Here is a 16,201-nt window from a genome sequence, read left to right on the forward strand (position 1 = left end):
CTTCTATGAGGCAGGCATGCATGATGCTATAACCCATGTACTTGTGAAGGCTAAAGCAGGATAATTCAGGTTTAAGGCCAGAAATCCACATAAAGGAGGCTTGTCTTTAAAATTAATTGGAGGTTAGAAAGACGGTTCAACAATTAAGAGCCCTTCCTGTTCTTACAGAAGACTCAGGTTCAGTTCCCAGCACCCAGATGGTGACAACACCTGTAACTCCATCCACTTCCAATAGTTGACTCCCTCTTCTGGCTTCTGTAGGTTCTAAGCACACACATAGTAAACACACAAACATACAGGTACTCACCCATTTATATAAGTTAAATTTTTCATTTAAAGTAATTAAAAATATTTGAAGGGGCAATGATATAGCTCAGCAGGTAAAGTCACTTGTGCAAGTCTAGTAACCTGAATTTGATATCTTGAATTCACATAAAAGAGGAAGAAGAGGGGCTGGAGAGATGGCTCAGAGGTTAAGAGCACTGACTGCTCTTCCAGAGGTCCTGAGTTCAGTTCCCAGCAACCACATGGTGGCTCAGAACCATCTGTTATGAGATCTGGTGCCCTCTTCTGGCCTGCAGGCACACATGCATACAGGATACTGTATACATAATAAAGAAAAATCTAAAAAAAAAAAAAAAAAGAGGAAGAAGAGACCCAGCTCCATGATGGTGACCTCTGGCCTCTCCATAAGCCTATTGCACATACATGCCCCCATCTCACACTCACACACACCATTTTTTAAATAATTTATTTATTTTTATCGTTTTATGTGCATCAGTGTTTTGCCTGCATGTATGTCTGTGTAAGAGTGTCAGATCTTGAAGTTATAAACAACTATGAGCTGCCATGTGGGTGCTGGGATTTGAACCCAGGTTCTCTGGAAGAACAGTCTCTGCTGTTAAACCATTGAGCCATCTCTCCGGCACCCCACACACACCATTTTTCAAGTCCTACAATGAAAACAGAAGGCATTGCTTAGAAATCAACTCAACAAAGACTCTGAATAAAGACTATTTCCCTCTTTCTCATTAAGTGAAAGTAGACTAGTTGTATTTCTTAATGTCTTCAATTAACTGAATACTTGATCTAGCTGTCTTCCTCAAGGAATGGAACACACACCTGGAACTTCAGCCCAGAGCTACTTCCTATAATTGAAAGCATACACAATTTGGTAGATTCTGTTCACTCTAGTACATTGCTATATAACTTTGAGACAAATGCCTTACCCTCTGTTTCCTCAATAAAACAAGGATAGCACTATCTTTAAGAGCTCTTAAAAGAAATAATATAAAAGAAGCAAATAAAATAGTGCATATCAAGCTGTAAATGCAAGGCCTAGTACAAAGAAAGACCACCTAAAAGGGCTCAGGCAGATGGCCAGTGGTCAAGTCACTGCTGCTTTCCAGAGGACTGGGTTCCAGTTACCAGCATCCACAGGTGGCTCACTAGACCAGCCATAACTCCAGCTCCAGGCACTCTACCGCCCTCTTCTGGTCTTCTTCAGCACCAGGCACGCAAATGGTGCACAGACATACATGCACATAAAAATAATTTTTAAAAAATTCCCAACAGGCCGGGCATTGGTGGCGCACACCTTTAATCCCAGCACTCGGGAGGCAGAGGCAGGCGGATCTCTGTGAGTTCGAGGCCAGCCTGGTCTACGAAGTGAGTTCCAGGACAGCCTCCAAAGCTACAGAGAAACCCTGTCTCGAAAAACCAAAAAAAAAAAGAAAAAAATTCCCAACAGTATACTTCCCTTTCTAATATTCAAAAATTTTAGTCAAAGACTGATTTCATAGAGGAGGGCCTTAAAGAGCAGAGGAAACTGACAAATCAGCAGAAAGGAACCTTTTCTTCAGGTCACAGATTCAAAACTTTAAAGGATAAAGCCAGGCATGATGGCACATGCTTATAATCCTAGGAGGTGGAAATAGAAGGATCTGGAGTTTGAGGCTAACCTGGGTTGCATATGGAGCTATGAAGGCCAATCTAGGATAAACGGCAAGTGCCTATCTCAAGAAAAGGGAGAAGGGTTACATTATCAGGTTGCAAGTTAATTACACATAGGAGGCTAATATCACTGATCTTAAAAAGCTTTCCCTGCACTAACTATTCTTTGTATCTTCTAACTTTACAATTCTCTGAGGTTCTACATTTGTACAGTTTTCTCCCATCCTCTTCCTGGAGCCTGACTCACTCTCCTCAATTTGGTCTTGGAATGACCTAAGTCTTAGCCAGACAGACACACCTTAGAGTTTACTCAGAAATCTACAGACTTTTGGGCCAAGACCAGCAGCCAACATTTAAGAGTTCAGAAAGAGTCTCTGTGGCACAATGCAAAAGACATGGGCTATGGAGACAGACAGGTTTAAATACTACCTCTGCCTCTTTGTAGATGTATAACCCTGGGCAAGGCACTAAGCCTCTCTGAACCACATTTCCTCATCAGTAAAACTGAGACAATGCCATCTATATTTCATAATGTTCTTGTCAGGATTACAGAAATACCTATGACAATTCCTGGCACATAAAAGGCCAATTAATGGTAACTATTTTAGGGTCCAACTGCCAATTGCCTTACTGAACATTTTGCCAGTCTGTGCTTTTCTAACCGGCAAGGGAGTCACACTGCCCTCACATTCCCATGCCTCTGTCCAAAACACTCCGTTTCAGTAATCTATAATTAACTGAACCGAGAGCTTAAACAATTCAGGGCAAGAAAGCGCTAACATGGCTCAACTCATTCTCTTCTGACAGCAGCAAAGCAAGTACAATACAGATATGTTTGCCAAGAAAAACATGGAGTCTGTCTGAGCACGGCCATTACCGACAGTAGCATAAGCACACACCAGTTGGGTTCTTAAGACTTGTAGCCTTACTGTCAGGGAGCCTTACTGTCAGGGAGGACTACTTTTCAGAAGTCCTCTTTAGCTTGTTTTCTCTACTGTACTAGCACCCGTTCTAAGAACACATGGAAGAAATGCTCTCAACTGCTGTCCCATTCACTCACGGTGGAACTTATCTCCCATCCTATAAATCACTACTTCAAAGATGTTTACTGAGTTCACTTAGAGTAGGCTTATGAAGAAGAACTTTATATACAAATATATCATAACCACAATGACAGTATCTGGTCTATAGAGTACCACAAGCTACAGGATGAAGGCAGGTGCCAAAGGTAAAATGTGACCAAGTAACCTGCACCCCATCATGTTTATTCTTATGCCTATTGAACTTGGGAAGTCTGACTCTATCTACTTCCCTTCTGTGGCTGACTAAAGTAACAGAACCAAGAAAATTGATAACTGATCCACAAATGGAAACCATCAATGGAAATGCAATAACATAAATAAGATTGTCTGGTAGTTACAAAATAAGAGCAACCATCGCCATCTACATAGTTAAAGGCAACTATTTTAATCCTAGTATACCCAGTCCCTCCACACACTTTCTTTTTTTTTTTTAATTTATTGTGTATATATACAGTCTTCTGTCTGCACACCAGCAGAGGGCACCAGATCTCATTCAAGGTGGTTGTGAGCCACCATGTGGTTGCCAGGAATTGAACTCAGGACCTCTGGAAGAACAGTCAGTGCTCTTAACCGTTGAGCCATCTCTCCAGCTCCCCTCCACATGCTTTCAATAAAATAGAAGGGATACAAGGACAGAATGACTTAATTAGACAATCAAAGAAGCAAGAAAGGCTCAATAAATCAAAACATCTCATGACTGGTTCCTTGTTGAATGATTTTCTACTTGGATAAAATATAGTCAATTCAATATTAAGAAAACTAAACACTGTGCTCTTTAAAAACAGCAAGCCAAATGTGATGGTACACACTTCAGATCCCAGCACATAGGAAGTTGAGGTAGAAGGATCATGAGTTCAAAGCCAGTCTGCTTGGCTGGCCTCAAACTCAGTGTACAGCCAAGGAAGACCCTGAAGTTAGATCTTCCTGCCTCTGCCTCCCCAGCATTGGGATTACAGGAATGCACCACCATGCCTGGTTTATATGGTACTGTGGATCAGACTTAGAACTTCGTGCCTGCTAGGCAACCACATCTATAGCCTCTGAGACCTTATCTTGAGAGGAAGAGGGAAAGGGAGAGACAGAGACAGAGAGAGACAGAGACAGAGAGAGACAGAGAGAGACATAGACAGAGAGACAGAGACAGAGACACACAGAGAGAAGTTCTGGCCAGGCATGGCGGCACACGCCTGCAATCTCATGCTCAGGGGGCTGAGGCAGGATCCTATGTTATAGAGGACAGCCTCAGCTACACTGTTCCAGGCAGCTTGGGCTATAGATTGAGACCCTAACAAGAAAAAAGGAGGTGGCAGAGTGAGAGAGAAAGGAAGGAGTGAGCTAAACTCAGCAATATCCTTACTTCTGTCATACAGCTGCATCCTTGCCCAAGACTTCACCTGCTAAACTTTCAGCAAATAAGATGGTTTCTGATGTGATTAACACTGGAAGGCAAGTTCAGCCCTGTCTTCATAGCTTTGAGGCTGCTGAGTAAATCTAAAATCATGGAACATGATTTTGATACTGGAGGTAAAAAAAAAAAAAAAAGGTGGCTCAGCAACAATAAAAATGTCAAAGTGCACATTTAGAATTAAGAAAACCAGACTTGCCGGGCATTGGTGACACATGCCTTTAGTTCACTTGGGAAGCAGAGGAGGGTGGATTTCTGTAAGTTCGAGGCCAGCATCAACTACAGATCGAGTTCCAGGACAGGCTCCAAAGTTACACAGAGAAACCCTGTTTCACAAAAACCAAAGAGAAAACAGAGAGAGAGAGAGAGAGAGAGAGAGAGAGACAGAGAGACAGAGAGACAGAGAGAGAGAGAGAGACAGAGAGAGAGAGAGACAGAGAGAGAGAGAACCAGACTCTGGGGTGATGGCCTGTGGGTTTTTAAACTTCTTTATGCAGAATATATTGAATTATTGCCAATATGTATACATTTCAGAGAAGGTCACAGGGTCTTACTTGAGCCTTGAGAGAAATAACCAATTTTAATAACAGCTATCATTCAAGATTCTATTATAGGTACCAACTTCTACGCGCAGACCACATTTTTAATCCTTAAGTATAATATGTACCCTCATTTTACAGAAGAAATGACTTACTAGGGGAAGGGGCACTATATTCAAACCAGGCCTATATCTGAGTGTAAGCTTCACACTCTAACAGTAATTTATTAAACATTTTTACCCTTAAAAGAACTGAACTAGAAAGTTTAGAAAAAATAACCACAAGAAAAAGATCCGGCCAAAGTACAAAGCATGTTAATTAGTGAGAAATATGCTTTGGATTTCCTAACTTTTACCTAAGTACTTCCAGCCCTAGCCGAGGTTGCCTCTTTTAACTGCAATTCCTCCATTTAGCTATAATTGCAGGGAGGAGGTGGGGGAGAGGCACAACCCAACGCTGAGAGGGACACCAAATAGCTAAGGACAGACAAAGCATGTCCGAAAGCACTGCGAAAATTCCTTTAGTCTTGTCTCTGACTTCATGTATCACCACATGTGAGAAAAAGCTGCCTGCTCTAAGTCATGAGGTAATTACAACAATTTTTTTTTGCTGGATCCAAGATTCACCTAAACCCTACAAAATAAACCCAATGTAGACTTCATATCCTCCCTATTGTTGTTCTGACAGAACAAAATGAACTCACTATAATGGAGAAAAAATATAAATCTGTGTTCATAGTGTGTCTAGGAAATTAAAGCCATCATTCTTTTTAGATGATCCATATCTCTTGTCTTTTTCCTCCTGTGCTCACTTAGCATGGAGAAAGGGGAGAAAAAACGAGGAGGGGGTAAAGGACAGTCAATGCATAAGTAATATGGGGTACTATCATTACACATTACTATACACGAAAGAAGCTGACAGCCGAGACAGGCTCCAAATGATCGCTTTCCCAAAAGTAGCAGCATTTCTTCCTAGCTCTTGCTCACAATAAATGAAAGAAGCATTCTCTTCATACACCATCTAGTGATTCTGGTGGCCAGACCTCTTAAGAGTGAGGCATCTCTCCATCACCCTTCAACAGTCACGGTGCAAGGAAATGCGGGGACACAGGATCAGCCCTGCCCTGTGGAAAGCTGCTGGCCACAGAAAGGCAGAAGTCATCATCTGTACGGGAGCCAGACCACTCTCTCGAGCCCCAACTACTGCTTCCTCGTTCCCCAAGAAAAAAGATCTTGCTATCCTTATCGCTGGAGGGAAGGTTTTTCTACGCCGCCGAACAGTCCGGAAAATTACACGCGGGAGTGTGCTGGAGGCGGGGGGGTGTAGTAGTAGCTGCCTCTCCTCCCCCTGCCTCGTCCAAGTAGTAGCGAAGAGCGCTACCTCCATGTTATCCGTAGCGAAGTACGGCCGTGGTACCTGGAAGCTCCGGTCCCCCGCGGAGCACCGGGTGGCGGCCTCTCGGAGAGCCGGCTCCGGGGGGAAAGGGCTCTCGGCTCCCCGATCTAGAGGGCGTGGAAGTGGGTGCCGCCGCTCCCCTGCCCGCCCTCCCCGCCTCTCCGAGAGGCAGCCCGACCACAGTACCTTCTTGACCGTGCGCGGCGCCTCGGTGACCGTGCCGTCGGGGCTGACCAGGGCCTCGCCGCCGTCGCGATGCCGCTGGTGCTGATGATGCGGGTCACTCCGCTTCATGGCCGACGCTTGAGGCACCTTCCCGGCCGCAGGGCTGAGAGCCGCGGTGGGCCCCGAGCCCGGGCCGGGGGCCGGGGGGGCCGCTCCGCTGCCGGAGCGGGAGCCTCTGGGTCGCCGCCACCCGCCGGGGGTACCATGGCGCCCACGGCCGCCGTGCTCAGTCCTAGCTGGGGCTCCGCCTCGGAGGGGCTCAGATCCTTCAGCTCCACCTCAGGCACCTTGGCGGCAGCCGCTGCCGACACAACCTGCACCGACATCACCGCCTCCACTGCAACCGCCAGCTCCGACTCCAGCGCCAGCTCCCACTCGGCCCCGCCTCCCGCCTCCCTTCCCCTTCCCTCCCCCATACCCCCACTCCTCCCCTCCATCGCCTCCGCTCCCACCCCCTTCCTCCGCCCGCTCGCTCGCCACCAGCCCGGCCCCTCCAGCTCCGCCCCACCCCTGTCTGACTCACAGGCGCGAGGCGCCACGGAACCTGTAGTACGCTTGCTCGGGGCTGCACGTGGCTAGCAGACTGTGGGACCTCAGCACCCAGCCTGCACTGCGCGCGCGGGGCGGGAGGGGGGGAGGGCAGGCCGCAGAGCTCCCTGGGAGTTGTAGTCCCTTCGGCCTTCCTCTGGAAAGTAGTTTTCCGTGGAGAGGGAACTCCCGGGACAGCGACTAACGGAAAAGTATAAAAACGGAAGACGCGAAGGAATAGATGAGGAAAGCGTCTCAAGAGGGGCTGTGGTATCCGGAAGGGGATTCCAGAAACCCCAGGGAAAGTAGGGGAAGAATGACTCGCTCCCCTGACGGCGTGAATTTCCTCCGGAGCGTGCGCATGTGCGTGATCACGTGGGCGGCCTTTAAAGGAAAAGCGGCACGTCATGTGAGGAGAACGCCGGCTCCGGGCAGGCAGGCATGGTTTGTCCTCCTTTGAAGCTGGCTCTCCAAAGCCTCTCCTCAGTGACTTGGTTTCTAGAAGAAATGAAACAAGCCATTGCCTGCCGTGATGATTTCTGGCATATTCTGAGTTAAGGAGCTAGAGTCAGCCCCCAAAGGAAGAAATTTCCTCAGGGTGTGGTGGAGCACGCAGTAATATGAGCCCTTGAACATCTGAAGCAAATACATCACCAGGAGTTCAAGGCCGGCAAGCCTGAGCTAAGAAGCAAGATCCTGCTTTAAAGGAAAATAAATTTCCATTAGTTTGACATTTCAGTGCTGAAAATTAGCACATTGCTTTTAAATGAGGCCAAATCTTGACCTATTAACTCTCTAGAAATAATCAGAAATTCAGATACACATGTTGCATAGCAGAATATTAATCCAAATAGTGATTTTCCCAAATGATTGACTTTATTTTTCTACTTTGCACTTAGAGAGTGTGAGAGAGACATTTACAGAATTTTTATTTGGTTAGACGAGGTCTCGCCGTCTGTCTGTTTCTAGCTGGCCTAGAACTCTCTTAAGTACATTTGGCCTGGCTTTGAATTCACAAGAGTTCCGACTGCCACTGCTTCCCGGGTGCTGGAGTGCTGGAGTTAGAAGACATGTGTCACCCACACTTTGAGAACTTCTGAGGCGTGCACGCACGTGTGTGTGTGTGTGTGTGTGTGTGTGTGTGTGTGTGTGTATGTGCACGCGGGCCTTATGCCATGGTGCACATATAGAAGTCAAAGACATCTTTGTGGAGTGTGTTGTCTTCCTACCTTTGTGTGGATTCCAGATAACTGAATTCAGGTAGTTAGACTTGGAGGGCAAGTGCTTTTTTGTTTGTTTGTTTGTTTTTCGAGACGGGGTTTCTCTGTGGCTTTGGAGGCTGTCCCGGAACTTGCTCTGTAGACCAGGCTAGTCTTGAACTCACAGAGATCCGCCTGCCTCTGCCTCCCGAAGGCTGGGATTAAAGCTGTGCCGCACCACCCGGCGAGGGCAAGTGCTTTTAATGGTGAGGTCATTTTGCTGATCCAGTCTCATTTTTCTATCTAACATTTCTCTAGATTACCTCTTTTGTTGTTTTATGTGTGTTAGTGTTTTGCTTGTACCACATGGGTGCCTGGTGCCAGCTGAAATCAGAGGAAGGCTTTAGGTCCCCCCAGGGACCTACAGACTGTTGTGAGATGATATGCTGGTACTGGGAATCGAGCCAGGATCCTCTGAAAAACAACAATATCTCTTAACCACTGAGCCAGATCACCAGCCTCCAGTTTTATTTTTAATAAAAAATTAAAATTGTCTACCTAAGGGGGCAGGTCATAGTGGTAATCCTAGCACTCAGGGTATTAGGAATTTGTCAAGGTTGGTCTTAACTACTTAGCAAAACCCTGTATTAAAAATAAGAAAGAAATGTATTGGAAACTAATTTTCTGTTGATGTTTTTCCTTTTAAGAATTTCCCACTTGGGAGATAGGCTGGCAGATCTCTATGAGTTTGAAGTCAACCTGGTCTACAGAGTGAGTTCCAGGACAACCAGGACTACACAGAGAAACTCTGTTAAAAAAATAATAATTGTTTTCCAATAATATTTTAATGATAAAGGGAAATAAATGTTCATGACTAAAAGTTAGACTAAAATCCAGGCATAGAGGCAGAGGCAAAAGAATCTGAGTTCGAGGCCAACCTGGACTACAGAGCAAGTTCTGGGAGAGAACTGCACAAAGAAACCGTGTCTCAAAAAACAAACAAATTAGACTAAAAAGCAGGAGACAATACTGCACATCCTAGGGGTTAGAGAGCTGGTTCAGAACTTATACACCATTGCTGATGTCTGTTTCCAACACGCAGTTTGGGCAGTTCACAGCCTCTTGTAACTCCAGCTCCAGGGAATCTGACACCCTCTTCTGGCAACACACACACACACACACACACACACACACACACAAACTCCATTTTAAATTGCACATTCTTTGAGATTTTATGTGAGATTTTATGTTCAGGAGTGGGATCATGAATTTCCACGCAAAATAACAAAAGCTTTAAAGGAATTTTAGAAACAGAAGAACAGAGAGAAGCACAGAATTTTGGTAGCAGCATTTTCTCAGGTGTGCTCTGTTTTGCTAGCAACAAGCCGAGATTCAAGCAGCTCGCTTACTGGAGTCTTCCTGACTCAGCATAAAAAGAAAAAAAAAACAGCAAGGTTGTTTTAAGAGATTCTGATACCAATTGAAAGGGGTGTACGTACAGCTGGAAGTGGCAGCTTTTGCTGGAGGTCAGCATGGACTGAGGCGGTAAGCTGGAATCACGCTTACGCCCGCCATCTTGAAACAGCAGTTTAAAACAGCCGCGGTTTTACAGATAAGACACGTGGCCAGAAAAACATAAAGATTTACAGTAAAGTCAGACTTGGATAAAGAAAAACTTCTAAAGGTTTACAGTGTGTTTAAAAATATATGTGAGATTGAGAGAGAAACTGAAACGACAAAGTGGTAAATAAATACAAAAGCCGGCGTTGTGGTGGCGCACGCCGGTAGGATTGCTCCAGAGGCAGAGGCAGGCAGGTTTCCAAAGAGAAACCCTGTCTCAGAGAAAAATAAATAAAAGTGAAAGAAATAAAGTAATAATAGATAAATAAATAAGCCACGTAAAGATGGAAAATACACAGAGAGTCTGGATACTGTACGCTATTATGTTTTTCAGTTTTTTCATTGCTAAGGAAGGAACAGCTACTGAAGTACACTTGATTATAAATGCTGCTGAATTAATCCAACTTCTATCTTTTAAAAATGCCTTGACTTCAAAATTTAAGTATAAGGATATGTTACTTGGGAAAGGAGATTTTGCTTATGTTTCCACAGAAAATGAAAAGCTGAGGATTCTTTCCAGACTTCTGTGGTTTGACGAACCAAGACCCCCGGAAGCAGTGGACCAGGTGTTCCAACAATTGAAACAGCTAAGATGATGCAGTCTTACAGACCCCGAAAATATGGACTTATACAGGTTTCTGAGATTTGTCATGATCCCCATGGTGTGAACAGCGCCCCCTTCCAGCAGGAAGCAGTTTGGAATGAGCGACGTCCTAATTCCCATCTTGTTTATAAATCTTTGTTTTCATTTAAATGGGATTGTTAATAATTGGCTAGTGATCACAGCCAATCCTTTTTTAATGGTAAAAAGGGGAATTATGGTATGGGTATTGTTTTTCATTTATGGATACAAATTCAAGGTTAATTTTGTGATGCTTATATTTCTCCTCTTGATTAAGTATTGTGCTTATACTGTTCTTTTAAAACATAATACATAATTGAATACAGACTATAGATAGTTACTTATAATGGAATTTATAGTTAGGTAAGTTAGGTTTTCTAGATATACAGAAATATATTTGAGATAGATAGACAGTCTTCAAACCTTTCAAAGACCTTCAGAAAGTGGCATTTAAAATGGTCTAGGGTTTTTCTTGACAATGAGAAATGTCTGCTCCTGGCAGCACCAATTATGTCTGAGAGGAAAATGGGCATCGAAGAAACTCGTTATGGAGTTTGCTTTCAACATGGCAATATTAGCCATTTGGGCAAGAAACTGCTCTTGCCTAGACTGTTTGACTGTTGTTGTATAATCTGGACATGCAGGACCCACAGAAAAGTGACTGCTGAACTCAGTCTTACAGGGTTCCTGCTTCATGGAAGAGTCTAGGAGACTTTCTGCAGGACAAAGAAAAATGACTGACAGACTGCCAACGCAGATGGACAGTTTGAAATTTCCTGCTTTGCTGAGAAGTGTTCCAGACACATTGTGGCCTATGAGCTGAAGATGGATGCCCCAACGTTACAGAGGAACTTAAGGTGACTGTCCAGGCAGTAAGATACCTCTGTCAATCCTAGTGATTATATATCATCCTTCTGTGGTCTTTGATGGAGTTGAAGACAGATAGCTATAATTATAGTTTTCCTTAGTTATGATAAGAGATAAGCTATATATAGAACTTTGGACTCACAGGAATGAGATAGATGATATTTTCTTTAAATCTTGCTAAAATATTGTAACTATGTTCTTATTTGATAACTGTTCTGTTATATACAATTTGACTGTGTTAAAGTTAAGACCTTTCTTTTTGTTTAAACAGAAAAGAGGAGATGTTGGGGAAGTCCTGTTATTTGCCTGTGCATTTGTCAATAAAGTACTGCTGGCCAATAGGAATCTAGATAGGTGGGGCTAGGAATCCAGGAGGATTCTGGGTAGGAGAAACACAAGAGAGTTCGAGATGTGACGCCATGGGGAAGGAAGCCGGGAACTATTCTCCGGTAAGAGACATACTTAGATTAACAATTATGGGGTAATTACTTAAGGCAGAGCTAGCCAGTAAGAGACAAGCAAGGCCAACAGCTTCATAATTAATATAGCCTCCTGTGTGTTTATTTGGGACTAATGCGGCTCTGGAACCAGGCGGGCAGAAAGGCTTCTCTCAAAGAAAAAGCTTCTCTTAACAGAATGGTTAAGAAATGCATTAAAGTATAGTTGACTTTGTTTTATGTGCATTGGTGTTTTGCCTACATTCACATGTGTGTGAGGGCACCAGGTCCCCTGGAGCTGGAGTCACAGGCAGTTGTGAGCCGCCAGGTGGGTGCAGGGAAATGAAGCCGCGTCCTCTACAAGAGCAGCCAGCGCTCTTAACTGCTGAGCCATCTCTCCAGCCCCATGGTCAACTTTTTGTTTATTTGGGTTTTTTGTTGTTGTTGTTGTTGTTGTTTTGGTTTGGTTTTGGTTTCTGGTTTTGGTTTTTGGTTTTTTTTTTTTTCAAGACAGGGTTCTCTGTGGCTTTGGAGGCTGTCCTGGAACTAGCTCTTGTAGACCAGGCTGGTCTCGAACTCACAGAGATCCACCTGCTTCTGCCTCCTGATTGAGTGCTGGGATTAACAATGTGCACCACCAACGCCCAGCCCATGGTCAACTGGGGCAGAGAGGATCACACAGCTTGTGGCTGTTTAGAAAGCGACAACAGCCCTGAAACTCACTTGGGCCGCTGGCCAGCTAGTCACTTAGGAAGTCGCTTTTTTCTTAGCAAGAAGGAGACAGAGAGATCACCTTGGAAGTCTCTTCATTTGGTAGTTTTGGAAGCTTTCATTTTCCGGTCTCCAAGTTTGTGCTGGAAGGCCCCTGAGCACTGCCATTTCCACAAAACCCCCAAATCTGCTAGACACAAGAGCAAATCCAGCTTTCTCTTCACAGGTCTGACTTTGATCAGTTCCTTCCTGAAGAAGTGGCTGAGAATCTCGTCCTCCGGCTGTTGGGCAGAGGCTAACAACTGTAGAACTGATTTCTTTCTTCCCCCTAATGCACAAGGGAGCTTCAGCACAGCCACCTGGCGTACGAGGAGCTGTCGTGGCCAGCAGCTGCCTGCCTGGCCGACCACTAGAACTGATTACTGAGCGGAAGAACCCACCTTCAGTGGGGTGTGGTGATGAAACCTAAGGAGTTTGAGCCTGGAAAGAGGCAGGTTTGTAGTCTGTGTTTGCCCAGATCTTACCATTACTGAGAACCTACAATCCGATCATACTCTCCTTTTCAGCGCCGCCCCAGCCACCTGCTGTTTCCGTGGCAGAGCTCTGTTGCTGAGGCAAATCAGGTGGAGTTTCTAGACTAGAAGCAGGGCGATTGTGCACAAGTCTAGCAACTATTGAGGGAACTTTTAAGCCTACAGGTCTTTTTCCTTCAGCTGGTTCATTCAGCTTCCAGAAGTCTGGCAGACAGTAATAAGGGAGGTTCAAGAGAGAAAATGAAAACACTAATGCTGAGGAACTCTCCAAGGAAATAGGCTAGCCAGATCACACACAGTGAAGATCATACTCTGAAACATCTAGTAGCACACTAAGAGCAGACAGCCAACGTCACCAGACACATGAGGCAAACCTCTACCACGAAAGCAAGATAAGGACCTGGGAATACAGGTCAGGGGTAGAGCGCTGGCCTAGCATTCGCTGAGATTCTGGGCTCCATCTCCAGCAGCACAAGAAAAGAGGCTAATACTTATTTAAATCATAAAACAACTGACCGTGCACACGTATAGCCTAATACTCAGGGGGCTGAGGAAGAAGGATGGTGAGTTTAATGCTGGCCTGGGCTATACAGAGAGTTTAAAGCCCACCTAAGCTGTATAGACTGTTCCACTACCACCAAATCACGAATATACTTGGAGACTTACAATACTGTGTTTGTGAGGGAGCATACAATTTCAAGGAGTAAACATTCAGAAAACAAGAGCACTTTTTAAATGAAAAGCTACTAGCAGAATTTCTTTCATTAGGAAATTTTAACCAGAAAAGTTTTGTTGTGGCTGTTGTTTGTTTTTGTTTGTCAAGGTGGGATCTTCCTGTGCAGCCTGGCTGGCCTAGAACTTACCATGTAGACTAGGCTGGCCCAAAACTTCAGCACGTCCTCTGCCTCCTAAGTGTGCTGAGATTACAGGTGTGTATATGCTGTGTGGAAAATATGTTTTCTATCTTTTGCATGGATGTTGAAAATGATAGCTTATATGCATCACAATTTTTTGTTTGTTTTTTGAGACAGGGTTTCTCTGTATTGTTTTGGAGGCTGTCCTGAAACTGGCTCTTGTAGACCAGGCTGGCCTTAAACTCACAGAGATCTGCCTGCCTCTGCCTCCTGAGTGCTGGAATTAAAGGTGTGTGCCACCAATGCCTGGTGCATCGCAAATATTTTAATGTACATTTTGGCATGAAGCATGCAATGCATTGGATCGCTGTAGTGTTCTGGAAAAGGAATAATTTTTCAGATGCTCTTTTCTTTACATTTCAAACACAGTTCAGGGGCAGAGCTCTGCTGCACATGCTCCAAGGCCTGGGTCCCATTCCTAACACCACAATAAGAAAATACAAAATCACAGGAGAGAAAAATTAACCATTGGGAGAGGATGGGGTGGGAATGGTGGAGATACAGTACTCATCTGAAATTCACAAAGTAAATGTTAAAAATACATTAGATGATGGACTAGCTAAGCCCAAATAACAAGCATTCTAGGACAAAGGAAATAGAGAGAGGGGGTTAGGGTACAACAGAGGTAGAGGACTCGCCTGGCATGTAAAGCCCTGGTAAGAGCAAGAATATGAAAGGCGTCGCTACATGCCCAGGACAGGATGTGAAAACAGACCTCTTAATTTATGTCATTGTGGAATTTCAAAATTCTGCAGACAAGAAGAGTACCTTTCAGATGTCTAGAGTAGGACTACATGGAGAATGGGAAGTCGTCCTCTCTACAGAGCAAGACCCTGTCTCAAAAAAAATGGCAAGACAAGTCAGCAGGTAGAGGCACTTACCGTCAAGCCTCAGAACCCATAGAGAGAGAGAACTGAGTCCCACAAGTTTCTTCTGAGCTCTACATGACAGCCACGCATGGTTTTGTATACCTACACACACACACACACACACACACACACACACACACACTAAATAAATAGATGTATAAACACCTAGAGGACCAATCACCCACAAAGCAGTATGTAAATTGCCTGTAATACATAGCTGCATCTGCACATAAGAAAGTATAAGAGACACCAAGTGTGGAGGTGCCTGCCTGTAATGACAACTTATCAGGAGGCTGAAGCAGAATTAGAGTTTAAGGCCACTGTGAGGTAAATACAGGATTGCAGGCCAATCTGAGCTACATAACAAGCCCCCAGATATAATGGTGCATGCCTTTAATCCCAACACTCAGGATCTCTGGGTTCAAGGGCCAGCCTGGTCTACAAAGCTAGTTCTAGGACCGCCAGAACTACACAGAGAAACCTGTCAAACAAAAAGGCCCGGGACTTTGTCTCAAAATAAACAGACTAAAAAGAAATTTTAAAAAATACACTGTTCCTTTTAAGGAGTGTGAAGGAGAGAAGGGTCTCGTGAAGGCTATCCCCTGACCTCTTCTCATGTGCATGGCCCACGGGGGCACACGCACGCGCACACACACACACACATGCACGCACGCATGCACGCACACACACACTAAACATAAAATGTGTTTGCGTGTGTACACATACAGCACCTTGTGGGCTCCAGGGTCAAACTCATGCTTGTCAGCAAGCCGCACCTGCTGAGCCTTCTCACTGACCCTGCCCGGCATTTTTACACGGGTTCTGTGTATCAAACTCTAGTTCTCACACTTCAGAGGCAAGCATTTTTATCAGTGAGCTGGCACCCCAGCCCTGGAATATGCGTTTTTAATTTTTTCTTTGTGAATTTCCTTGTCTTCTTAAGTGGGCAGGGGAATGGTTGGGGCAGCGCCTTCTGCTTTAAGGAAGCTGGGACCAACAGAGGTAGGACCTGGGTGTCTGAGGTTGAGTGTTGTAGGAAACACCGAGGGCCCAGGTGAGGCAGAGCTGGTGGGGAAGTGGTCTCAGGACAGTGGGGAGCCAAAATTGACACCTCTTGAACCTGAAGGTGTTTCCTTAGGAATCAAGATTCAAGACTTTTTAGACATAATGGTGGTTACTGCTGTTCAATGCGGCTTCTGCCGCTCCCAGCTCCTATAGAAACCCTGTTTGCTTGAGGTCACGTTCCTGGGCATCCAGAGGCAGCTGAGTCTGCATGCAGGTGCACAGGGCAAAAATTGAGTT

General features: G+C 44.9%; 1 protein-coding gene across 1 annotated transcript in view; it reads right to left on the minus strand.

Annotated features, from left to right (window-relative positions):
• Positions 1 to 6,978, minus strand: part of Ahcyl2 (adenosylhomocysteinase like 2) — a 154,543-nt gene extending 147,565 nt beyond the window's left edge. The window contains 2 exon segments of the mRNA XM_040728740.1: positions 6,561 to 6,746; positions 6,749 to 6,978. Of these exon segments, the coding sequence (XP_040584674.1) occupies positions 6,561 to 6,746; positions 6,749 to 6,925 (363 nt within the window). The 5' untranslated portion in view covers positions 6,926 to 6,978.
• Between the last annotated feature and the right edge of the window lie 9,223 nt (positions 6,979 to 16,201).

Source organism: Mesocricetus auratus, unplaced genomic scaffold (genome assembly GCF_017639785.1).
Source record: "Mesocricetus auratus isolate SY011 unplaced genomic scaffold, BCM_Maur_2.0 Super-Scaffold_100019, whole genome shotgun sequence".
NCBI classification, from domain to species: Eukaryota; Metazoa; Chordata; class Mammalia; order Rodentia; family Cricetidae; genus Mesocricetus; species Mesocricetus auratus.